The 27,624-nt window shown below is 36.3% G+C and overlaps 1 protein-coding gene across 5 annotated transcripts in view; it reads right to left on the minus strand.

The window, feature by feature from the left end:
• ELP3 (elongator acetyltransferase complex subunit 3) overlaps positions 1 to 27,624 on the minus strand; it is a 95,137-nt gene that overhangs the window by 12,520 nt on the left and 54,993 nt on the right. For 4 of the 5 annotated variants that reach the window (XM_031950942.1, XM_031950943.1, XM_031950940.1 and 1 more), the window contains 3 exons: positions 26,662 to 26,727; positions 16,817 to 17,044; positions 15,989 to 16,070 (listed from right to left, as the gene is read on the minus strand). In XM_031950942.1, the coding sequence (XP_031806802.1) occupies positions 15,989 to 16,070; positions 16,817 to 17,044; positions 26,662 to 26,727 (376 nt within the window). Of the gene's footprint in view, positions 1 to 15,988; positions 16,071 to 16,816; positions 17,045 to 26,107; positions 26,181 to 26,661; positions 26,728 to 27,624 lie in introns of those variants that run through there. The other variant, XM_031950945.1, reaches the window with a different exon arrangement.

Raw genomic sequence — 27,624 nt, forward strand, 5'->3', positions numbered from 1 at the left:
TCACTTTTAAGACAGGTACTGTGAAATCAACCAATCCCTCTACTAAAGGAACTTAAAAGTCTACTGGGGATAAGACAAAGGGACAAAGCTCAGTGAAGGTTCAGAAAAACATGAGAAGGGAAGTAATGTTTTCATCTGTTTGGTTTGGCAAGTCTGGGAAAGAGGAGAAATTAGGGAAGGTTTTTAGAGGGGGGGGAATGGAATTTTGATAGATAGGAATAAGGAGAAAGTATATTACAGGCATGGGGGAATAGATAACTTATACAAATGCAGAGGTAAGAGACTGGAATGAAAATGGGAGATGACTAATGGTCAGATTTAGCTGAAACTGAGAACATATAGTTGATATGAAATAAAGCTGGTAAAATTAGGTTGAAGCCATATTGTGGAGGGCTTTAATTACTTGAATAAAAAGTTTGTAGTTTACCCTATAGACAGAAGGGAGCCTCTGGAAGGTTTTGAAAGAGACGGCTAGGTGGTGCAGAGGATAAAGCACGAGGCTTGGAGGAAGAACTGGATTCAAATCTAGCCTCAGATCCTAACAAACAAGTGTGATCCTGGATGGTCATTTAATCCTGTTTGCCTTAGTTTCCTCATCTGTAAAATGATCTGGAGGGAATGGCAACCCATTCTGTAGCCTCTGCCAAGAAAATCCCAAATAGGGTCACAAAGAGTTGGACACAACTGAACAACAAAAATCTGTACATTAGGAAGATTGTACAGAATTGTACTGTGTACAATTGTACACAGTACTGTAGCTGTGTAGATTGTACAGAAGGAATGATTACAAGCCATGGAGATGCATTTAGTAGTATGGGAAACAGTACTGGGAATTTTTAGGATAATGGCAACAGGAGGGAAGAAAAGAGGATGGGAGAAGGTTAGCCTGCAGAAAAGGAGACCAGAGTATAAATGGAAAACAGGACAGTTGCATAGTTGACATCTAGAAAACACTTAAACTGTTTGGCCCCAGAAGGATGTGATTAGGAAAAATAGGCAAATAAGCAAACATAAGAAAATGTAAGTTTAATGTAAGCAAGAATGAGACACTTGTAGAGAAGGAGAGAATTGACAACTAATTGGATAAAGGTGACAACTAACTGAATGAAAAGGGAAAAAGGAAGGATGAATCAAAAACAATTCTGAGATTTCAAGTCTGGAAAAATGGTACTGGCAGCATAAGGAGGGATGTTAAGAAGAAGGGTAGCTGGAGAGGAAAACTGACGAGCTCAGTTTTGGACACAACGGCAGGTAGAGATGTCTCTGCAGGCAGTTAATGATATGGAACTGGAGTTCAGGAAAAAGATAAGGGCCAGATTTGAATTTGGGAGTCATAGGAGTGATAACTCAAGTTATTGTAAACTGATCTCCAACACTCACTCACCCTTAGGGACTAGGAGATAATTTAGCAGTATAGAGGACAGAGGTGTAGCAGTAGTACATACAGTGTTGTAGGCCAAACAGGGGAGAGCAGCAGCACTTAAGCCAAATGGGGAGAGAGTAGCCGTAGTAGGATGGCCAACAGTAATAAATGCTACACAAAGGTCAAGAAGGGCAGTGGAGACTAAGGTAACAGAAGTCCAGCCTGGTAAAATAGAAGTCTAGCAACATAATAAGTATATTTAAAATTTGAATAATATAACCTATCTTGGGTTCAATGCTAAAAGCTGGGCATTTTCTACAAACATTAACTATTACAAAAATGTTTCTAAGGGACCTCTAAGGGAGGTCCTACAAATAAATTTTTTTTTTAATCAACAGTAAAGGCACTTTCTTTACTCCCAGAGGACTTCTATCAAACTGAGTAGACTGAGGTGAAGGATAAATTCTGAGGAAGCATCCTGATAGGATACTGATTATTAAAATCAATCAACCAGCTAAAAGCAGTAAACACCTCGCTGATATTCTAAAAGGCAGTATTTTATTGCTAGTTGCTATTGGGTGTCAAAACTGTTAACTGGCAGTCAAACTGTCGACTCTTTTTGCTTCTTGGACTTAGCTGCTTGTCAACAGACAAAATAGGAGAATCTATGGTTTAATGAAAATGATTATTTCCTGGGGAGAATTTGATGAACTGAAGGAAACCTTGAAAAAAAATTCCTTCTCTTTTCATCCGTCCCCATGAACTTACTTGTCAAAAATGGAGAAAGAAATCCTATATAACAGGGCATAGTAGCACAAGATTGACATGCTATTCTTTTGTGTACCAGATATGGGGGATCCACTTGCTGGTTTCAGAAAATATTATCTCTGATGGCCTACTTGGCTCTTGGTTTACTTACTTGGCTGCTGTTAAGGTTTATCTCTGGCCATTCCATTTTGGAGTTATACCGTCATGGTATAAATAGCTGTAGCTTGATAAGGAACAAAACTAGTCTTCTACAAACTTTACTTTGCACTAAAATTAGGATTTAAAAGCAGGTGTGCCCAAGGTTAGAGACATGAAATAGATGAACTAGAGATAAATGTGAGGAAAAGAATTAAGTGAGAGTAATTTAAATTTAAGAGATTTGAACTCTTTTTTCCTAATCATTTTTAAAGGCTTTGTTTTTTTGTGTGTGTGTGCACACAATGGCAACTTGATGTTTATGATTTCTGCCTCTTATAGGTATTTGACTAGTTTTCAGCATCATAATCAGAATGTTTGAGTTCTAACAATAGCTAGTATTCATGTAGCCCGCACTTAGTGGTAGGCACTGTCTTATTAGATCGATGGGGAAATAGAAGAAAACTGAAATTAAGTGATTGCTAATAAGCACTGGAGGTGGGATTTTAATGCAGATCTTCCCAAGATCTGAGAGGACTCATCAGCTTGCTGGATAAGCCATTTGGCTTTCCTAGGCTCTCCTCTCATTTGTAAAATGGACCAGATGGCTCTAAAGTGGAAAGTGAGGCAGGTGACCTTGCTCAGCTTCCCTCACTTAAATCCACTTCATTTGCATGTCACAGCATCCCCTCCCTGATGTCGTGGCCCTCTTTGAAAAGGAAGGGCAGACAACGGATGGTTTCTAAGGCTTCCACTGCAGGCACTTCCAACAACCTTTCCAGCTGCTTCACTTCTGCCTATGGGGCCTGTGCTCCCAAGTTTTAGCTTCACATACCTGCCTGACTACTAGGGATCCCTCTACCCTGATGCCAAACCCCTCAGGGTGAGATAACCCACCTGGACTCATTTATCTGAATTTTCAGCTACCATTACTCCCATGCCATCCTCTGCCCCCCACTGCCTGCTCCCTTCATCCTGTAACCCATAATGCCCCACTCTAAAGCTACACACTTCTTCCACTGTGTCCTCTCATATGCCTGCTCCCACAGGTAACAAACCTACTCATTCAAAATCTTTTTTTCCCCTTTCTACTCCTTCCATCCTCTGGTTCTCACTGATCAGGCTCCTAGTGATCATCTGCCCTTCTTCACGATTGTTTCTAGCATTGGTTTCCATCTTACTCACTCCATAGCTACTTTTCCAAACTTTTTTATCTTGCCTCAAAACCTCCCATGTTATCCCTTCATCCAACCTCTCAGTTGAGAAATTTGCCTCATTTCACTAAAAAAAATTGAGGTGATGGGCCTGAGAACTCCCTCTTCTCCCCTCCTCCTTATTGCAAGTCCTTCTGATGCTTTCTGCTGCCATCTACTCTTTTACCGTTCCTACTTCACAGCCAAAGCAAATCCACCATATGATCCAATCCCACTGCCTTCTTCAGCCCCTTAAAACCCCTCCTTTATCACTAGTGTTCAGTTTGCAACTACTGGTTATTTCTCTTCTGCCTGCTAACATGCCCATGTCTCCCTCATCTGCAAAAGATTGCTCACTTGCTCTATTGTATCATATTTCTCCTCCCATTTGTGGCTAACCGTGAGAAGGCGTCTAACAGCGTATACCTCTACTTCTCTCCCTCTCCAGCCATTTCTTGATTACCAAATTTAATGGCCTTTTGTCCATCTTCATCCCTCTTGCCATCTCTGCTGCCTCTGACGCAATCACCCTTTTCTCTCTGACAGTCTCTTCTCTCTGGATTTCTGTGCCATGACTCTACCCGATTTCTCCTCTTCTCTTTAGTCTCCCTTTGTCCAGATCACATTTGTGGATGGAGGGCATGGAGTGTTTAGGGAAGACTAGCCCCTCCAGTAGGAAGGCTGCTCATCCACCTTCACCCAGCTCTCACCTGGAGCCCAAGGAAGCTGCACAGGACAGAGCAACCAAACCATCAACTAAACCGTCTTGGTAGGTGGGCTGGCCCAGGCTGGCCTCCAACTTGTTGCTGAGTCAGAAGGATGTGTACCCTAACATATGGAGGCTTTCCCTGAAAGAAAGGCAGATGAGAACACCAAGGATGGCTAGAGCAAGCACTGTGGAGAGGTCAGGCCTGAAGACACCAGCCCATCTGCTGCACCCCATGCCTAGACTTTTGTCTTGTCACTGGGCTCTGATGACTCGGGAAGAGAGAGGTTGATGACACTGCATAACTCTGACTCACTAACTCCAATTCATGTGCAAATCCAAACATTAGCCATGATGTCCTGGATCGTCTTTGAAAATGAAGGAAGAACAACAACTTGCTAAAGGTAGATGTTTTCTGACACTGTCCTGTACCTTTTTCTCTATATACTATTTCTTTTGTTCTTATGAACTGCGATGAATTCTCTATGATATTGATTATTAGATGTATTTATCAAGCCCTAAATTTGCTCTAATCTTAAATAACCCTTGGATATCTTGAATTGGATGTCCCAATTTATACTCAACCTGTCCAAAACTGAATTCATTATCTGCCACCCTTCCCTCTCTGTTCTTCCTAATTTTCCTTTCACTTTTGGGGGTATCACCATCTTCCTCATTATGCAGGATCATAACCAAGGTGTCATCTTTTAAGTCCTTAGTCTCTCTTACGCCCATATGCAATCAGTTGCCAAGTCCAGTTGATTCCACCTTCCCCAAATCTCTGTTTCTGAAGAGCAGAAAAATAAGTGATTTGCTCAGGATTAGATATAAGGTAAAATGAGAACCTCGATTTACATTTGGGTTCTCTGAGCATCAATCAGGCATTCTTTCCCTCATCCCACACTACTGACTACTGTTTGGTAAGGTTTTAAATTCTACTTTCCCAGTAGTCTCCTTTCTCCACTGACTTTACTACCACCCTGCTGTAAGTCCTCAAGTATGAACCACAGTCTACTTGTTGGACAGTGATTTTTCTCTAAAATATGTAAATGAGATCAACAGACACAACTTTGTATTGCTGAAAGAATTTCAGAATTAAAGTAACAGGTAGGTTGAGAGGCCCAATACCTACCTGTCTCAGGGAACTCTCTAGTCCAGTTCTTTGTCCACTCAGCAGTTAAAATCATCTTCAGAAAATATAAGTGACCACAGCTCCATCCTTTTCAATAAATTCTCCCCTATTGCTTTCAGGATCAAATAAAATATCTTCCATTTGACTTTAAAGCTCTTCATAATTTTATCTTTTCCTACCTTTCCAGTATTCTCAGACTATACTCTCCACCATATTTTATCCTGAGATATTGTGACACTGGCTTCCTTACTGTTCTTCATGCAAAGATACTCCATAAGTCTTGACTCTGAGCATTTTCACTGTGTGTTCCCCTGCTTAAAATTTGCTCTTTCATTTGTCTCCTGGCTTTTCTGAAGTCTCAACTAAAATCCTACCTTCTCTAAGAAGGCTTGCTGATCCTTCTTTAATGCTAATGACTTTAGTCTGTCATTACTTCCTATTTATCTTATGGCTTGTCTAGACACAGTTGTTTGTATGTTATTTCCCTCATTAGACTGTGAAGTCCTTCTCAAGTTTTTGAAAACAGAGATTGTATTTTACCTTTCCTTTTATGCCCTGCCCTAGATACAAGAGCCTAGGATGTAGAAAATGTTTTAATAAATGTTTATTGAGTGTTGACGGGTTGATTTAGGAAAAAATGTGTAACCAAATAAATTTTAAACAGCTATTTCTCACAAGACTTCTAGAATTTCTTGTTTTCTACCTATGAAGTTTTGGGAAAAGATAATCTTTTTCTTCCAGTTTTTTTTTTTTTCTGCTTAGCTAAAACAATCAGAGAAAATTTAAAATCTATATTCTCTATTTTGGCACTGTAGATTACTAAACGTCTAGAATGGAAGTCTCTGGACAGTGATTTTTCTCTAAAATATGTAAATGAGATCAACAGACACAACTTTGTATTACTGAAAGAATTTCAGAATTAAAGTAACAGGTAGGTTGAGAGGCCCAATAGCCAACAAAAGACTATCAATCTAGAAAGTTTCACTGGAAACAGATTGCTTTTCAGTTAATCAGTCACGTCACTATTTATTTATCATATTTTTATTTAAAAATTTTTTAATCATTAGGTGTTATGTAAACTCCTTGAGGGACAAGGACTGTATTTTGTTTTGTCTTTGTATAACCAGCCTCTAGTACCTTGCCTTGAATATAGTGAGCATTTAATACTTTTTGGATTTGGGTAATAGCATTTGAATCTTATAACTTAATCGAATGATTTCAATCCAGAGTTTTGACTTCTAGACCGAAGAGGATTACAGTGATCTATTTTATGCCCTCTACATAAGGCTTGACATAGGAGATGGACTAACAGGTATACCCCTTTCTTCTGCCCTCTTTTCACTCATCATTCACATATTAAGAAATGAATCCTAATACTATTACAGGATTTACATTTGTTTAAAAGTTACCCAGTCTAACCTCTTTATTTTGCAGATGAGTAAAACAAAGAACAGAAAGGTTAAACAATTTGTCCATAGAGCCATGATTTAAATCTAGTGTTCTTTTCATTATGCCAAACTGTTATTACTCAGTAAGATTCTGGAAGAAGGGGAGATCATTTTGAGTTTCTCTATTCACTTTAACTAACAAACCACATTGACATTCAAGGCCAAGCTCTAGATCTTTTTTTGGAGGATTTAAGAAATTCACGGAAGAAAGCTCAACTTTCAGCTTCTCTCAGTCTCATCCTTACTTTAAAAAAATCTCCTCTTTTTACTTCCTTGGTCCTCTTTCTCTTGGAAAAAAAGAAAGCAAATTCTGTTGCTGCAGCACTGCAGACTGGGTTAGTCTTAGCACTGTCTCTGCCTGTCTGAAAGATAACCACATGCTACCTGGGCTGGGTAAATGCTCTACTCCAGCTTTCATCTGTCCTCCCAACTTGGTAGGGTTCCAAGGAACTCTATTTACCAGTAACTTTCCTTTCGTTAGCAAGCCAAGGAGAAGCAATTACCCTTCAGAGCTGACGTAAGCCAGGCTTCAGGACTGACGTCCGCAGGGTGTCTCACGGCTATTGCCGTGACTGCTGCCTCCTCCCCTTAAGGAGAGAGACAGCTCTATCCCCCTTCTGTTACTTGTCATTGTAATGCTTCCAAATCAGTGAGCAAGTGGATGATGTAGTAATTAAATTACTAAATATTCCAGTGTTCAAGATGCCTAATTAGCATATCTAATCCATAGTGCACAAACTCTGTAGAAGGTGGGGGTGGGGAGAAGTGCTTTTCTAACAGTATTCCCCCAGTTATCTTATAACTCAGAGCTGAAGCTTGCCTGGATCAAGAGTCATCATCTTAAAATGCAGAGTCCTGGAAAACTTCAGTTCTGGTTCTGGTCCTGGTCCTGGGTATTAGTTGGGTGACCTTGGTTTTCTCTCTGAACAATACTGCCTGCCCCTGTCTACTCCATAAAGCTTTTCTGGAGATCCCATGAGATTATTGATATGAAAGAAGTTTTTAAACTAAAAAGTATCATGCTAATTATTATTGTGTTATTATTATTATTATTATTGTTGTTGTTGTTGTATATTGTGACTTTTTCAAAATTCATGGAAGGGCCCGAATAATTTCAGGGTCCATACTTCCTTTTATATTTCTTTAAGTGTACACATTATGAAAAAAAAGGAAAGTGTTGCCTGGATCAAAGGCAGGATACATTCAAACTACATGGGATTTGGAATCAGAAGAAGGGCTCTAGCATTTACTCCTTCTGTGATGTCAGGCACATCACTAGCCTCTCTCAGTCTATTTTTTCACCTAGAAAATAGGGGCAATGACCCTTACGATCATGGGATCAGAGACTCAGGGCAAGAAGGGTCCCTGGGAATCAAATAGTCTAAGCTCCTTGCTGTGCAGACAAAGAGCGAAATCGAAATAGGCAATGACTTGCCAGAGGATGTGCAGGTCCCGGGTGGCAGGGCTGAGATTGGAAACTGGGTCCTCCAACTTTCAGTCCATCATTCTTTAGATGAAACCCAAGTTTAAATCCTAGTTTCTATTCTTGCTATGCTATATTACTGTGCGGCAAGGATGACAAATACAGAAGATTCAAAGAAATTGAGAAAGATTTTTACTGAGTGAAGCAGGTAAACAAAGCAGAACCAAAAGAACACAATGACTATAACCACATCATTGGAGACAACCCTGAATGGCAACAAGGCTCAGATTATAAAACTGGACAACAATGGTAAAGCATCCTGTAGCTCTTTCTTTTAATAAATGTAAAAGTACTGAAGTACTTGCATATGTTACTCAAAATGATTGTTTTATTTTGCTGTTTTGGAGATTACACCTTGAAGAGATTCAATAGGAAATATGGAAAGAAAATGCAAGTGGACATATAAAAATAAAGCTGTTGTTACCTACCTCACAGGACTATTGTGAGGCTCAAACAAGGTAATGTAAATTATTAAAGCCTACTACTTTACAAAAGTGCTTTGAAATGAGGGATAGGAGCAACTTCTATAAGAGACTTCTCCAAGAATGCTCGCCAGGGCAGGCAAAATGCTAAATTAAAGAATGGCTCTTTGCCATTCCATGGGATGATGGGAGGTGATAACTTGCCAGTAATCACCACCCTGATTTATTCTTATTTCCATAATCTCCTGTGAAAGGTTTCTGACCTCCCAAATGTACCTCAAATCTAATGGAAAACTGGAAGCTACACTTTCTTTTTAATTTCTCTTCCTTTTAGACCAAAGATGCTTAAATCCTGGCTATGAAATTTAAAAGGACCCAATCAGTTTTAAGTCATTTGTAGATTAGCTTACTTACTCTGTCTTTTACAAAGATTTTCAGCCTTGCTTAAAGATGTTTCTTCCGTTAAGTGTTAAAGTTGATGCAAGAGGGGGAAACTGTTGGTTCTATATTTCAAGTGTTTTTCCCACTTGGTTACAGTATAATTATTGGTGAGTCACTAGATCTTTGATAATGAGGGAGTAAGAATCACAAAGATGAATGAAAGTTGGCAGGAGATCAGGAACTAGATGTCTTTGTTATTTCTCCCCCTTCCCCACCAGTCTTTCTATGAGGGAGAGGGGAAAATGTGAATAAATAGAATGGCTGAATAATTTCAAAAACAAGAAAGCCTCTAATTGTTTCCATTCAAGTCAAGATGGGAATGAACTCAAGGAGCTATGGATAAATATGCTACTTAGAAGCACATATCTTTTCACAAGTGGTATCACAGGTATAGAACTTTCTGCCTCATTATCCATATCTTTGTTTCTTTTGAGATTCAGTTCCAATACTATTTTTTAGAGGAAGCTCTTCTCGGACCCTTGTATGGTAATGTTTTCTCCTTCAAATTACCTTCTATTGACATGTTATATGAACCAGTAAAATGTAAGCTTCCTGAGAGCAAAGCGCTGTCTTTCCTCAGGATATTGCACACACTAAGCGTTCAATAAAAGTTTGTTTAATTTAATAGCAGGTTTAGCAGAAAGACTTTTTCCTAAGGAAATAAGCAGGAGAGATCCAAAGTCTTAGAAGGTTAATAAGTGTAACTGAATCATGTAGCCATGATTTAATTTAATAGAGACTTACATGAACGGTTCTGCACACATATATTGTATCTAAGATCTACTGTAACCTATTTAACATGTATAGGACTGCTTGCCATCTGGGGGAGGAGGAGAGGGGGGAAGGGAGGAAGGGGAAAAATTGGAACAGAAGTGAGCGCAAGGGATAATGTTGTAAAAAATTACCCTGGCATGGGTTCTGTCAATAAAAAGTTATTAAAAAAAAAAATAATAATAATTTATGTAGCATAGATAATAATAGTATCTCAAATCTTTAATATAATTCAAATGTAAATCATGTTTCCTAGATGTCACCTTTCTAAATCTGATAGTTTCTTTTTGGTTCTTTTTTTTTTTTCAAATAAAATAATTAAGATTTCTTTTTCACCTATTAAAAAAAAATTACCCTGGCATGGGTTCTGTCAATAAAAAGTTATTATAATAAAAAAAAATGGGAGTTTTACAAACCTGGGTTTTCAGTGACCTGGGGTGCTATGAATAATAAGGAAGATATAGTTAGAATGGCTTTTTCTGCTTCCCCAAAGAATCTTCCACCCAGGAAAGGAAAGAAAGGTATTATCTGGCCACCAAAAGATGAAGATGCGCAAAGAAAAATGAAGTTTACATCTATAATATCAACAATCTCTTACATAGCATTTGATAATCTGCAAAATGCATCACACATTATTAACTCATTTTATCCTTACAACTACCTGATAAGGCAGGCAATACAGGTATTATTATTATCATCTCTTTTTTAGATATGAGAACATTTAGGCTTAGGATGAAAAAGCAACTATTGAGGCTCACAGATTCAAATTACAAGTGAAATTCAAGTCAAATGACTCTAAAGTCTGTGAGATCCTTTGTTTTTGCCTCAGCTGCCTTCCTTCCCTGGGTCACAGGAAGTACTTAATATCCCTTGCTTAGAGGCTTGTTTGGAGCTAAAAAGGAAAGTGTGTATTCATATAGATTAATATTTAATGTGATTTGTTTGTTTTGTTGGGAAGTGTAGGATAGTGGCAGGGAAAGAAAAGATATCTAAAAATACAGGTATCTGTCTTCCTTCCTATTGCAATTACCTCAGTTCCAGATAAACAGCAGGGAAGAAGTTCTGGGGTGCAGAAGTATATGAGGTGCAGTTTAAAACTTAGTTGGCCCCTCTTACACTGTGGAGGGGCTATCCTTAAGAGAATTTTTCTTGCTCAATTCAACACATATTTATTAAACTCATACTATGTGCAAGGCACCATGCCTAGTTCTGTGGACACAAAAGTGAAATAAGACTGTCTCGCAATGAGTTTATAATTTAGAAAGAACTAAGACTGAGTAACTTCAGTTTTTCCAAAAGTGGCATGGAGGTCAAATTAATTCATCAACACCTGCCACTTCCCAACTCAGATGAATGGAAATCTGCTATAAATCAGTGACAGTTTGGAGTTACTTGAGGCTCCTTCACATACAACCTTCAGCTCTGAAAGATTACTAATTTCTGTATTTGAATATTTAGAACATGCAATAATCAAACAGTTCTGTGGGCTAATGGTGACTGCAAATGAGTCCACGGGCACATAGCTGTAGCAATGCTATAAGTGGCTTTGTCTCCATAGCTATCCCACTGCATACTCCAGATTTAAGGTTTAATTATTCATTCTCTTATCTTTTTTGACTTTTGAAATAGTTCTGAAAGATGCAGTCATCCTTTATCTTAATTTCTCTAAACCTTACTGGTTTCTGTCATTTCTCATCCAGACATCTGTCTCATTCCCAATCATCCTCCTGTGGTCTATTAGCCTTATGAAATTTTTGGACAATGTCCATATTAATTTTCTACTCGAAAGAACACAAACAGAATACCGATTAGGACCAGGATGATGGTGGTTGAGGTTGGGAGACTGTTCATCTCACTGAATAGCAATTAGCTCAAGGAATAGAACAGTGACATGTCTGGTTCTTACATCTAGCCATGTTGCTGAGACTAAGACATTCTTCAGGGTGCCATCAAACATTCCTTGAAAAGAAGCTGTCAATATTTATTCTTTTGAGAAATGGTAAAGATAAAGCTGTTTCTACCAACAATCTTCAGCTTTTAATGTATTTAATATGCTACTGGATTCTGAAAAATTCTCAATATTATACTCTCTCTAAATTTGTAGAGGGAAAAGATGAGTTGGTTAAACACTACAGAGGAATACTGGAAATCCGAGTTGAAAAAAGGAAAATTTCTAAATAAATAAGATTAATTTGCTAAGCTGCTTTTTGGAACATATGCAAGAAAAATGTTTATGGATAGTCAAAAGGATAAAAAAAAAAACTGATCTCTTAAGCACCTTCATTGGAAGCTTCATAGAGGTTAGTGATTTAATGGTAATCCAACTTTAGAACAGAATCTGATGTTTGTTAGTGTAGCAAATATTCCTAAATTGAGAAATAATCTGAGAACTGAAAAAGGAGGAATTTTTTTTTTTTCAATCAAGGGAAGAATATAATATTAAGTGATTTCTTTGAAGGCAGAGGCAATTTTTTTTTTATTATTTCTATTCCTATATGACTTATCACAATGCCTTGAGCTGATGTTACCCACTGATATTAGGAGGCAGTTGACCAAAAATACAACCAGTGTGAATAATCTGAAAACTTGAGAATTCTAGGGTATTAACTTTAGGGATATGGAAAAAATTACAAAATTTGAGAGTTAGAACCATAGAGAATTAATTCAACCTTCCTCATGTCATAAACAAAGAACCCAGGATCCAAGTAGTTAAGGGAGTTGCCCAGGGTTCCATCTTTGGACAAAGCAATACACTTATGCACAAGCCTCTTGCTTGTGGCATATATACATATAACCATGTAAGCAAATGCTATGAAATTGAGCCATTAATCAGAATTTGGTGAAAATTCAAAAATTTCTTGGTATTATTCCAATGAGTTCATTAAATTAGAAACTAAAGTTTCTACAAGTAACTTAGTATGATTTCAGATAAGTCAATTCCTCCTTCTTTTATTTTTGTGTTTCAATCTTTGGAAATAACCCCTTTAGACTATTTCAAATGGTTAATTCTAAAAATAAATGTATTAACATAAAGCAGAGGGGTATCCAATATAATTTTGATGCTGCTAGCAATCAAGTTACCAAATTTAACAGATCTGATTTTATATCAAGACATGCATGCCAATTAGATCACAGAGTCAAACAAAGTTCTCCCATTTACTTTGATAGGACAGAACCAAGAATGTTAAGTTTATCAGCTGCATGCTTGGCAGAATATAGGGAGAAGAATTAATACAGTCTGGGTACCAAAATTCCAGATGTCAATCTTGTACATGTTATGTTCCAGATTTATTTCCTGAGTCAATTTTGTTTCACTGTGATGCTTTCACATATCTAGAGTATATCCAAATATAAGACAACAATATTTAAGAAACAATTTTACTTATTTTAATGTACTAGGCAAGCAGCTTCAATTAGCTCCCTTTTTTTTAGTAGGATCAAAGAAAGTTGTCTTTACATTTGTGGAGAATATTATGTCCTGAAATGCTTTATGTGTTTGTCCTATTAATAGAAAAAATCCTATTGCCCAAAAAAAACTGAATCCTAGATATTACATTTTCATTATTAAAATTAGCAAAAACCCAGGCACAGCTATTGTAGACTTTATTTTTTAAGAGGTCCTCCCTACAAGACCACTCCCTTGCCCCATAGTTCACTTTTTTGAACTCCTGGAAGATGTGGTTTGGCATTTGAAAAGATAGCATAATCTTAGGCAAAGATGCCTGGAGGAAAAAAAAAGATAACTTGAGTTTCACTCCTGTTTCTAGCTCTGTTAGCTTTCTGATAGTGATGACAATTACCTTAGGGATAAAAGAATGAGAAGTATTCTGGGAGGGTGTACATTTTATTATGAATTTTTATTTTGTTCTACTTGGGCACATTTCCTTTTTTTTCCTCATTCATTCCTCTAAACAATTGTAGAAAAGGGACAGGGGACTGTAGTAATTGCCTTAAGGTAAGCTCTGCTGTGAAGCCATAAAACCAGTGAGAAATGGGATATATTAAACTAGGGGTTCTTACATTAAATTTCTGGTCACAGTATTGACTTTTTTCTTATGGGTTTTTGAACACTATCAATGATAGTTTTCTATACAAAAACACATTTTACTTATATACCTAACAAAATGATTTTTTCAATCAAATGAAAGTGGCCTAGCTGTACCTGATCTAAAACTATATTATAAAGCAGCAGTCACCAAAACCATTTGGTATTGGTTAAGAAACAGATTAGTTGATCAGTGGAACAGGTTAGGTTCACAAGACAAGAATAGTCAACTATAGCAATCTAGTGTTTGACAAACTCAAAGATCCTAACTTTTGGGATAAAAATCCACTATTTGACAAAAACTGCTGGGATAATTGGAAATTAATATGGCAGAAATTAGGCATGGACCCACACTTAACACCGTATACCAAGATAAGATCAAAATGGGTCCATGATTTAGGCATAAAGAACGAGATGATAAATAAATTAGAGGAACACAGGATAGTTTATCTCTAAGACTTGTGGAGGAAGAAGAAATTTGTCACCAAAGATGAACTAGAAACCATTATTAATCATAAAACAGAAAATTTTGATTACATCAATTTAAAAAGCTTTTGTACAAACAAAACGAATGCAAACAAAATTAGAAGGGAAGCAACAAACTGGGAAAACATCTTCACAGTTAAAGGTTCTGATAAAGGCCTCATTTCCAAAATATAGAGAATTGACTCTAATTTATAAGAAACCAAGCCATTCTCCAATTGACAAATGTTCAAAGTACATGAACAGACAATTTTCAGATGATGAAATTGAAACTATTACCACTCATATGAAAGAGTGTTCCAAATCACTATTGATCAGAGAAATGCAAATTAAAACAACTCTGAGATACCACTACACACCTGTCAGATTGGCTAAGATGACAGGAAAAAATAATGATTAATGTTGGAGGGGATGCGGGAAAACTGGGACACTGATGCATTGTTGGTGGAGTTGTGAACGAATCCAACCATTCTGGAGAGCAATCTGGAATTATGCCCAAAAAGTTATCAAACTGTGCAAACCCTTTGATCCAGCAGTGTTTCTACTGGGCTTATACCCCAAGAAGATACTAAAGAAGGGAAAAGGCCCTGTATGTGCCAAAATGTTTGTGGCAGCCTTGTTTGTAGTGGCTAGAAACTGGAAAATGAATGGATGCCCATCAATTGGAGAATGGTTGGGTAAATTGTGGTATATGGATGTTATGGAATGTTATTGTTCTGTAAGAAATGACCAGCAGGATGAATACAGAGAGGCTTAGAGAGACTTACATGAACTGATGCTGAGTGAAATGAGCAGAAACAGGAGATCATTATATACCTCAACAACGATACTGTATGAGGATGTATTCTGATGGAAGTGGATTTCTTTGACAAAGAGTCCTAACTCAGTTTCAATTGATCAAGGATGGACAGAAGCAGCTACACCCAAAGAAAGAACACTGGGAAATGAGTGTGAATTGTTTGCATTTTTGTTTTTCTTCCCAGGTTATTTTTACCTTCTGAATCCAGTTTTTCCTGTGCAACAAGAGAACTGTTCGCTTCTGCACACATATATTGTATCTAGGATATACTTTAATATATTTAACATATATAGGACTGCTTGCCATCGTGGGGAGGGGATGGAGGGAGAGAGGGGAAAAATCGGAACAGAAGTGAATGCAAGGGATAATGTTGTAAAAAATTACCCTGGCATGGGTTCTGTCAATAAAAAGTTATAATAATAATAATAAAATAAAATAAAAAAAATATATATATTTTTTCCCCCAGAAGTGCACCCAAGACACAAAAGAGAGATGTTTGGATCACGATAACTTGTGTGGTAGTGGTGGAGGCAGAAACAGAACCCATTGGTCTCAACATGGGCTTTATTCCTACTTTTTCTACAAGAGAAGGGTTCTTAAAGCCCTATCTACTCAACTCTTCACTGGAATTCATCCCTTGGCTTCAATCACGTATTCTTCACATATTCAGTTTTCCCCAATTTCATATACAAATAACAAAGTGAGGTAAGATAGATGAGATTCTCCCCCCCACACCTCAATTATGGCACTAACCATAAAGCTTAGCATTTGTCCATCATATTTTTTACAAAAATATTACCTGAAATGACAGCAATTTTCTGAGCTCCATGCTCTTGTTTAGCTATCCTTTCTGCCTCTTCCATGAGTAGCATGCCAAATCCCTATGGGAGGGACAAAAGAAAAAGGAAGTAATATTCACAAATAGGAAGGCAGTAATTTAGAGACTAGTTTAGAGGCTGCTTTAGTCTGCTGAAACAAGAGTGAAAAAAGCTTTCTTTAAAAAGGGAAGAATAATCCTTCAATTATTGAGAAGAGTTCTGTACCTGACTGTTAACAAAGGCAATTTTTAGTGAAAGTACCATTAAAAGATCCTTCTCTTAGAATGGGAACTAATTATTTTGGGAAAGAAATTTCCTCTCAATATCTTTCTCTTTTAGGGAGATGTAGGAACATATACAAAGATATAGGCTTAAAAGCCCTGATTCACTCAGTTTGAGGCAGGGGAAGCTTAGGATAGCTATTGACAATTTTTTTTAGAACATTAACAATTCCTAAGAGTTATAAGAAATGAGACAATAATCTTCAACTACCAACTTTTTCACATGCCATACAACTGCCAACAGCTGGTTTTTACAAATTAGCTCCTAAAGCATTTTTCTCTTTTTTGTTCTTACCATATATTATTCTACCTAAAACCCAGGAAGACAAAAAATTTTCATTTAGATAAAAAAAAGCTCAGAATAACTAAATAAATGTGAACTCCTCTGTCACTTTATATCCCTGCTTCCCCCCCCCCCCCCTTTTTACTTTTCCATTATTTTCTACCCCTTTCTACCTTCTTCTCTTGGTTTTCCAATATGGATGCTTTTCTTCATAGAAAGGAAATGGGTAAAGATTCAAGATATACCTGATGCTGAAATTTTGTAGGGTCACGACTGCTCACAGGAACTACACTCCCATATACATGTAGTTCACGAACTATGGAAACACCTCCTTTCAACTCAGGTCGAAATGATTCCTCTGAACACTTCCGCAAACGTAAAAGGCCAATCAAAATGTCCTGCTCAGGATCTTCATATGATAGGAAAGTCTCCCAGCCACCATTTGCCACATAATCTCGCCTAACCAATTCAACCTGTTTAAAAAGAAAAAGAATCAAATATTTATTTTTGAAAATTGATTTTTAAAAATTAATGTATACAGGTTAATTTACACAGGAACCCCTTACCCCATTATTATTATTTTTTAACATGTCTACTTATGAAATATATTTCAGTCCGGAAAGTATGCAGAAGCTTGGGATGAGCCTGTTTCTGGCCATGTATAGCCAAGGAGTTTGTACTGTGACATTATTATTTCACAATGAAGTCTTTGAATTGAATATAGAACTGATCACTAAGGCTACACATGCTAGGACAGGACAGAGTAGACTTGTAACTCCTTCTCTTATTACCCTCTTTCTTTTCGGCTGGTTCCCAGTTGGTTAAGAAGGCAGCAACCCTCCCTCCCATTTGGACATGATAGTTAGGAGCATGTATCCACCTCTTTCTCTGTATTTGTTCTATATTCTAAGGTAGAGGTGGCCAGGAGTCCCTGTGAGTTCAGTAGATCCAGAGACGCCATTAGAGTAATGAAGTAATGAGTGCTATTGTCCAACTGGGAGAGAGCCATGGAACAAGTACTTAAATACTCTAATGTTGTTGCTTGCACATTTCAGCCATGACAAACTCTCTGTGACCCATTTGGGCTTTTCTTGGCAGAGATACTAGAATGGTTTGCCATGTCCTTCTCCACCTCATTTCCTAGATGAGGCAAACACTCACCCAGGGCACACTGCCAATAAGTATCCAAAGCCAGCTTTGAACTCAGGAAGAGGAGTCTTGCTGACTCCATGCTCAGGGTTCTGTGTACCACGCCACCACCTGACTGCTCTCATTCCAAGGATGGATGCCTGCTTTCGATCAAAATCTGACTAATGTTTAGATACAAGTATATTTTCCTCTAGTATAATAAGTAAAAATTCTCACTACCCTAGGTTGGTTTTTTGAATCACTGCCTTCCTTCTGGTAGGTAGCACTACCCTCTTCCTTCAATACCTTTCAGGTGTCTAAATAGTTATTTATGCTTTAAGGTAATTTGCAGAATAAAATTGTGCTCTCTGTTAAATGTATTTCAAGCATCAATCAACAGAGAAAGGAGGTATTTTGTAGGGCAGGTTGGTTTTTTTGTGAGGACAATGTTCCTGCAATTATGTTCCAGACGGCTGCTTATTCCTCTTTAACCCCCTCATGTTTTCATAGATACATAAAAGATAGACTCATAATACATAGTTTATACATAACAGCATACATTCTTATTCATATAGATATAGCTGTTGTGGTAAATGTCCATTAACATTAAGAAATTGGTGGATTGCATCTCCACAGAACCACAACATTCTAGAAATTTGAAATAAAGAATAAGATGAAATGGTCTTTATCAAGCAATCAGAAAATAGTTATTAATGTGACAGGTACTGTGCCAAGTTCTGAGAATACAAATACAAAAATGAGACAGTTTCTGCCATCACAGAGTTTATATTTCACTGGGAGGATACTTGTTTGGTCACTCAGTGAGCATCTATTAAGTAAATAGGCTAGACTGGTAAATCCTGGATATACAGAGAAAGACCAAAACAAAAGGAAAAAAAGGTTTCTGGCCTATATGAAGTCATTCTAACAGACAAGATGGAAGGAGGGAAAACTGTGAGTCAGAAGGTGAAAGAAAGAGAGGAAGGAGAGGGAAGAAAGGGAAGAAACTGAGGGAGAGGGAAAGAGAAAGTGCTGAGCATATGCCAAGTGTGAAAAGGCACAAAACTAGAAATGGGGTTTTTTGATTAAGGCTCAGGATGGAGACTGATGCACTCAAAATATGTGCATATTAAGTAAATACAGATTATGTACAAATACATATAACGTACAAATGCATACAAACACATATAAAAATACAAATACATAATTTTGGGAGGTGGAAGAGGAGGAAATTGGGAAAAGACTTCTTAAGGGAAATGGCACATGAGCTGAGACCTGAGAAAAACTAAGGTTCTTTTAACAAGAGGCAAATTTATGGAAAGCAGCCTGTGCAAAAGCATGGAGATGAGATATGAAGTGCCATATAAGGGGCATACTAAGTAGACTAGAATGCATGAAAAAGATTATTATGTAATCTCTTAGGAAACATTGGCTGAAATCAATCTATGGTGTGCTTTAAATATCAAAGAGGAATATCATATCAATACGGTAGGTATGTAGAGAATGGACTAGAGAGCCGAAAGACTGGACAGAGGGAGATCAAAATGAGGTTAACTCTAATAGACTACCTTCAACTGAATGACTTAAAGACTTCTAATATTTGGGGCTTCCAATATATCAAACCTACATAATCTTTATGCTAGTACTGAATTTGCAAGTTTTAGAACTATCTTGATATAGTCATAGAATGTGGGAGTCCACCTAGTCTAATCTGCTCTGTGGGTCTAAAATAACCCATCTCTGATTCTATCTGTCCAATCATTTAATCCTCACAGCTCTTTTTTTTTTTTTTAAAATAAAAATAATTGAAGCACTGAAGATTCTGTCAAATGCTTTGCTGAAATCCAAGTATGCTATGTCATATCCTTTTAAACCAAGGAAATAAAGTTAGTTCCGAAATGACCTGCTCTTGCTGAGGCATTCTAGCAGTATTTCTTTGTCTGTGTGTGTGTGTATGTGTGTGTGTGTGTGTGTGTGGAAATGGCAATATGATTTTCTCAAGGTAGGGAAATTCCAACCAATGCCATTCTACAAATCTACAGTTCTGGAAAGGGGCCTGAGGGTCACTGTAAGGTTAAATAATTCACCCAGGATTACAGAATCAAATATGTCAAAGGTAGAATTTGAATCCCTATATTCCTGACTTCTTGACTCCCAGACCATTTGACCTTTCTCTTGAATAATACATTCTAGAATTTTGTCAGGAATTAAAGTCATACTTACTTTACTACAGTTGGAAAACTCTACCCTCTTCAAGTTTTTCTAAATGACAAAAATGGCATGAAATCCTTGAAACAACCCTTCAAAAGTTATATTTAAGCATCCAGGGGAGTAAGGTCTTTTTAGAGAGCAGAAACCTGAGCAAAGAAGTAGAGACATGACCTGCTTAAGGTTTTATTTTTTGGTTCTTTGTACTTTTCACTTTACGATTTCCTCAGTTCCCATGGACACAACTATCATCTTCATGCAGATGATTCTCTGATCTATTTCTCCAGTCCTAATCTCTTTTCTGATCTCCAGTCTCTCATCACCAATAGCCTGTTGGGCACCTGAAATTGAATATCTTATAGATATCTTAAACTCAACACATTCAAAACTGAACTTTATCTTTATCCCACAAACCTCCCTTCTTCCTAACTTTCCAATTACTTGTTAAGTAGTATTACCATCCTGTTAGTCAGCCAAGCTCACAATCTAGATAAGGATATCTTCATCTCATCACTCAACTCCCATATGTAATCATTTTCCAAGTCCTATCTTTTTACCTTGCAACATCTCTTATAGGCTCTCTTCTTTCCTCTGATCTTGGTGCCACCTAAGTGCAGGCCCTCCCCACCTCATGCCTGTATTATAGCAATATCCTGCCAGTGGGTCCATTTGCCTCAAACCTTCCCCTCACTTCACCCCTCTTCTTGAATGTCAATTTGATCTTCCTAAAGTTCCTAAACCTTCCTATTCAAAAAACTCTTGGGGTTCTCTATCACCTTCGGGATCAAATATAAAACTAGTTTGCTTTAAAACCCTTCATTAACAGCTAATTTCATAAGTCCTATCTTCTCCCCACATACTATATATACAAACAAAGAAAATATCTTTCTTATTTCACATAAAAGAAGCACCATCTTACAAATCCAGGCACTTTCAATGGTGGTCCCCCATGACTAGAATTCTCTTCTTCATTTTCCCCTCCTGACTTTCTTCAAGTCTTAACTAAAGTCTCACCTTTCCAAGAAACCCTTTCCACTCCTCAATATCTCAGGGTCTTCCCTCTGAGATTATCTACAAATTCTCCTATTATATATTTTGTTTGTAAATAGCTGTCGGCATATTATTTTCCCCATTAGACCGTGAACTTCTTGAGAGCTTGGACTGTTTTATACTTTGCTCTGTAACTCTGGTACATAGTAGTGGTTAATAAATGTTTGCTGACTTCTTGTAAAACATGATATTAGGGAAAATATTGTTTGCAGGGAACATCTACTTCACAGAAGCAATATGTTTTGTATGGGAGACTGATTGAGTGACAAATATAATGGAGGTTTTAAAACTTTAAGAGAGGAGGTTTGGTTAAACTATATTAATGAAGATGCTGAAAAATGATGTTGTTTGGGATATTATTATGTGGTATATGTTAAGTGTACTACTATTTTAACATTAAAGTTAATAAGAAAAAAAAGCATTGTTTTCAGTTTGATTTTGCCTTTGATCTCTGACTTTAAGGAAAAGGATAGTACTAAGTATTTTAAAGAAATATTTAAGGAAAGTATGTTCCCAGAACCAATATGAGGATCTGCTCTGCTGTTTGTAGTCAGGTCATTGATTAGCTAGAGTAAAGGTCAAAAACCATAATTAAATCCGAAAGGATAAAGAAGAGAAGACAAAGCTTTTAAGTTTCAATTGATTAGCTTAAATATAACAAACTAATGACTCTGAAAATTGGTACATGATAAAAGTGCAAATATATAAACTTAATCACCTTTCCTAGAGAATTTTAACCAAGGTAAAAGCAAAAGGAAGAGACCAAAACAGTCTGAAACTATCTTAGTCAGCAAGACTTGGCCTTCTTGGCAAGTAAAGACATGGAAGCCAAGGACTACACCAGATTAAAGTAAAACTATTTGTAAAACATTATGGAGGCTGAAGGAAGATTATGAACATTAAATGCTCAGGAAAAAAAAATCCCTTTAGATTTTCTGTGTTCTCTCATCTTTCAAATTATAATATTTACTTATCTGTTAATATGTTAAATTTTCCCAGGAGTCTGAAGATTCCTTAAGGGATAAGGCTTTTTCATTTTTGTGTCTTCCTGCAGTCTGGCATGGCTTTGAACACTCTAGGCATAAAACAGGTTTGCTGACTGAAGTGAATTATTCAGTTGATTCTGTTTACAGAGTGCAGTGTGCAATCTTTAGACAAGTGTGTGAAATGAGATCTCAAATGCGCTGTGTCATCACTAATATTCCCTCCATCCATGGGGATCACAGGCCCTCTTAGTCACATCCTCCCACTACTTCTCTAGAGGCAAAAGGCCCATTCCCTATGAACACCCAAGGAAGACCAGGGGAGCACAGCAGTTTGCCACCTGACCATCTGATCCACCTGATACAGTGATGGCACCTGACAAGGACATAACAAATAGCTTTAGTCTAATCTGGTACTCCTCTCCACAAGGGGGAGTAAAGTTCACTTCATTATCTTTTTTCTTGGAGCATCAATGTTTTCAATTGGTAAGATTTCAATATCTTTTTAGCAATCTTTTCTTACTGTAATCATTATGTATATTGTTCTGTTTTGCATATTTCATTCTATGTCTGTTTATATACATTTTCCTGTGTTTTTCTTAATTCCCCTTGTTCATCATTTCTTACTATATGATAGCATGCCCCCCATGTTTATAAACTACATGAATTTTTCTGAATTATTTTCTTACCAATGGGCACTTACCAATGGGCAACTTTTTAGAGCACTACCATAGTTATTTTGAAACATACTGGATCTCGCACCTCCTTGGAGGTCTCAGCACTGAGAATGTTAGATCAGAGGAGATAAAAAAAGCAATCTTTTTCTGCATAATTTCAAAAGATCCAGAATGACTGCATAGGTCCATCAACAGTGAATTAATGTGTTTGTCTTCTAACACACCATATGACAGATTCCAACTTTTGCCACATTTGCTAATTTGCATGGCATGAGGTGAAACCTCAGGGCTGCTTTTGTCTGTATTCTCTTACCATGTTTTCTCTGCAGTTATTGAAAGTTTCCACTTAATCTTTTTTGATCATCCATATATTTGGTATAGCATTCTCAATGATCCCAAGTTGCTCTTTGTTTTAAAGGCACTTATTTTTAAAATCAATTTTCTCTTGATTATGCTACCTTTAAGACATATACTTGGAAAAAATTTAAGCTAGGCACATAGAGTTACCACTGGAATAGGAACCATTAAAGAGACAAGGAAATACTTGCAGGAACTACAAAATGTCAAGTTGATCTTTTGAGCAGGTTTTATGGAGAAATACTAAGAAAACTGGCACAGTATAACAAAGGTGTAAGATGTTGAAATAAGGTTTACCACAATGGAGATCTTGGGATAGACAATTACCAAATCTATCAAGTAAAACTATACACTGAAATCACAATAAGTTAATTTCTGACATGCTATAAATAAAGTTTTAATTAACAATTCTTTAAAGTCAAGCAAATCTAAGGGAGGGGGGAGGTGAAGAAAGGGGGAAAATTTTGGAACACAAGATTTTGCAAAGGTGAATGTTGAAAATTATCTTTGCATATATTTTGGAAAATAAAAAGCTATTATTATGAAAAAAAATAAAGTCAATCCAGCTTTTGCTAGTCTTTGAAGATAGTCATGTAATGCTATAAGATAACGTTAAGAGCAATCATTACCTGCAATTGGGACTATGGTACACTTATAAGCAAATATTATAAATTCACTTTTATTATTATAAATTCACTTTATCTAAACAACAGAACCAGAAACAACATATGGGAATTCTCATATCATATAGACAGTATATTTCAGCTGGGGGTCATACTTTTTTTGACTGGAAAGTATTTATAATTTTATAATGTGAGTTAAGGGGAAAGCTGACCATATTCATTCTGTAAAACTTCACATTAAAGCCTACTTAAAACAAACAAACATCTATTGGGGGCAACTATGTTGCAAAGTGGATAGACTACTGATTCTGGAGTTAGGAAGACCTGGATTTAAATCTGATCAAATCCAACTGGACCCTTACTTAGCTGTGTGACCCAGACAAGTCACTGAACCTCAATTATCTCACAAAAAAAAAAAAAAAAAAAAAAAAAAGTTAAAGCATCTATTTATACTATACAACTATAATGGCTAATTTTGGCCCTTTTATAAAAGGTAAGGAACTATATACCTCCTTTTGATGGAGAAAGAGAGAGAACTAAAGTTGTAGTGTTACATATACTATCAGACATGGTTGCTGTGTTGGTTTGTCTCAACTATTTTCTTTGTTACAGGTTAAGTTCACAGAGTAAGGTAAATATATGGAAATGGCTTATTAAAAAAAGTTATCAATAAAAACATTTTAAAAAGCATTTTTTTAATTTCAAAATATAGCTCTTTAACTTTTTAGATTACTATAAACTGGAACTTTATATGGGAACTTTAATTAGATATTAAAGAAAAGGAAGATGAGGAATTTAAAATATTTTTATTTTAAGAGTGTTTAATTTGGTCAGCTTAAATATTATCTGATATGTTCATAAGGAAAGCAGTATATGTGATATTGTCACTATTTTGGAGAGGGAGAAAGTAAGCCAAATTTCAAAAATAAAATGGTTTTCTTAACAAACTGAGGAAGAATTAATTCCTGTTCTGCCCCAAGAATCAATGTGAAATCTTAGCCATTTATAATCTTATTACATTTCCTCACTTATGAAATAACTTACTCATTTCTGAGACGTAAATTTTACTAAGACTGAAAAATTTAATATAAGACCCTGAAAACAATAAATTGTATTTTAAAAAAATCTTTCTTCCTTTTATAATAATGTTTTAAGGATAGGAAGAATATTTTAATATGAGGAAAGTATGCAAGAAAATACAGAAGAAAGGTAACTTTTATAGAGAATATATCCTAAATGAAAATAGATATATAAGATTTATTACCAGCAACATACTATTTTCTAAAAATACCTAACTGTGGAATAAAAAATGCAACTGGACATACCCAAAGAAGTTGCTGAGGAATAGATTCCTATATTATGTAATCAATTCTTCATTCAATCAACAAGCATCTAATGATTCCTTGAAATCTTTCTTTTGAAATGAATTTCTACTAATGAAAGCATTTCCCTATATGACATTATGGCATGTATAAATGACTTTAAAAAGTGTAATAAACTTTAAAAACTACATATTTAAAGAGAAAATGCTAATTTATCAGCAAAAGTGAAATGTGTTTTTTTTTCTGAAAGATATAAAATCGGCATGCCCACCTTCAATTGTAAAGGAATAACATTAATTTTAGAGAAAGGATTCTTTGAGGAGTTTTGTTTTCACTTTGGAAAAGGATTTTGAATATTTTCTATATCTTTGTAAGCCAAAGTTTTAATGAGGTGTTCCACTGTTTTAGTCTCACTGGATTTTATAAAATAAAGCTCAAAGAAGGGAATGGTTCAGTTACACATCTGGATATCCTGCATATAACAGTAGCACATCTTGGCATAGCAGCTGAAAAAAAGAATGGCTTCAGAAGGAAGAAGAAAATACCAAAAGTGATAGCCCTAAAAAACAATTGAGCTATGATGACTTTTAATGAATATCCCTAAAAAACAACTGAACTATGATGAATTTTAATGAAAAATCTCATACCTAGAAAACTAAAGAAACCTTTCCTTCTCTCAGTTAAGAGGTGAGCTGGCATTTATGGATGTGTCACACAGAATACATTCTAAGAGGCAGTTATTTTGTTACTTGTCTTCACTTTTTTTTTTGCCACAAGAAAAGATTTAGTGTGGGGGATGATGATGGTGAAATTACTATGGTGTAAAAGCAAAAGACAACAAAAAGTTATTTCTTTTAAAAAATGGATGTATTTAAGAGGTATTTGTTTTTATGATCTTTTGAAGATCTTTTATGAGCCTTTGAAAGTTTTTATGCTAATGAAAAAAGTGTAAGCTTTTTTCTTACACTCTCCACTTGTGCTTCCATGGTGAACTAAGATTTGTATCAATAATGGCAAAGTATCAGTTTCTGTTATCCATTCTATAAATATGAAAATCTGCATAGCAGAATAAAGCTGTGCTGATGATCACTAAAACAAAGGTAGGACAAAAGAGCAATGTTCAAATCTGTTTTATATAATTTGTTTTATTTATAAGTATCAGCACCGCTCAACTTCCTAAGAACTGACCTTCCATAATGTCAAAGACCCCAAATGGTGGATCCTCAGTGCCGGGAGATGATTCTAAAGACCAGACACTAGGCTATAAGAATTACAGAAAAACACAATTTTTGAGAAATACAGCCATTTGACTCAGGAGCTTCTGATGATATGGACTTAGTGACTTTTATGATTTTGGCCCCAAACCATTAAAGAATCTATGAATCTCAATTCCAATATAGTTGCAACCCAGTATAGAAATAGAAAAACCTTTAAGTCTCTTTCAAGCAAATGCTGAGACAACAACCAATCTTCTGATTCTTTTATTTCCTATCCCCTGCACTGACAGCTCTTTAGGAGAAATGATTTGGGTTGCTAGATTCAACTCTCCTAGAACTAATCTCTACTAAACTCGTCTTCTTAAATTAACATTGGTTTTGATGCCCAAGCTTACATCCAAACAATTCCCTTCTCCTCGGCTTACCATTGTCACTAGACAATCTCCTAGGTCTATAGACATAAACCTGGGCCTAAAAATCATCTTATAAAAAAGAAAAAATAATTTTGTAATTCAAGAAACTAACCTGGTATGGCCTCACTTTATGATGAATTTCCTGGATTCCAACCTCTCTGGTTCTTACATCACGGCACTGTTTAAAAAAAAAGGATGAAGAGAAATTCACAATAAATGGTTGGGTTCAGCACTTAGAGGAACATTCCCACTATCCCTTAGAGCAGGGGTTCTCAAATTTTTTAAATAGGGGGCCAGTTCACTGTCCCTCAGACTGTTGGAAGGTCGGACTATAGTAAAAACAAAAACTTTGTTTTGTGGGCCTTTAAATAAAGAAACTTCATAGCTCTGGGTGAGGGGGATAATCGTCCTCAGCTGCCGCATCTGGCCCACAGGCCGTAGTTTGAGGACCCCTGGGGGTTCAGAATTAAATCTGAATGGCATGATTCACTCAGAAAAATCCAATGAATTAAATTCAAAATTAAACCTTTACCAAGTCATGCTTAATATACTTTGGGGATGGAGAATACAGAAAATATATAAGAAGTACAATTTTGTTGTATTCTAGAAATCAGAACGTTACCAATTTGTAAGGCAAGCCTTAAAAACATCATTATTAAAATCAGAGAACAGTCTGAGTCAGGGGAGAGAAGATAACATTTAGAGTTTTTAATAGAAGACTTGGTTGAGAGGGAAACAAGATAGTTGTCATTAAATATTTCAAGATTTGTTATTGGGAAAGAGAAACAATTTATATATAGAAGACAAAATTTGGTGTAAATTATATGGCAGCATAAGAGCTAATAATAGGAACTTTAAAAAATGGATGTCTTGAGTGATGAACTCATCATTGAAAGTATTCAAACATAGCTAAAAGACCATTTCTCAGGGATTTTGCAAAATGTATTCACATATGGACAGGCAATTTAAGTAAAAGTCTTTGAAGAGCCTTTCTAAGGCTAACAGTCTATGATTCCATTAAACATAAAAGACAAAACAAAAAATTTTCACATCTGCATTATTTGCAAAGTTCCTA

The sequence above is a fragment of the Sarcophilus harrisii genome, chromosome 2, assembly GCF_902635505.1.
Source record: "Sarcophilus harrisii chromosome 2, mSarHar1.11, whole genome shotgun sequence".
NCBI classification, from domain to species: domain Eukaryota; kingdom Metazoa; phylum Chordata; class Mammalia; order Dasyuromorphia; family Dasyuridae; genus Sarcophilus; species Sarcophilus harrisii.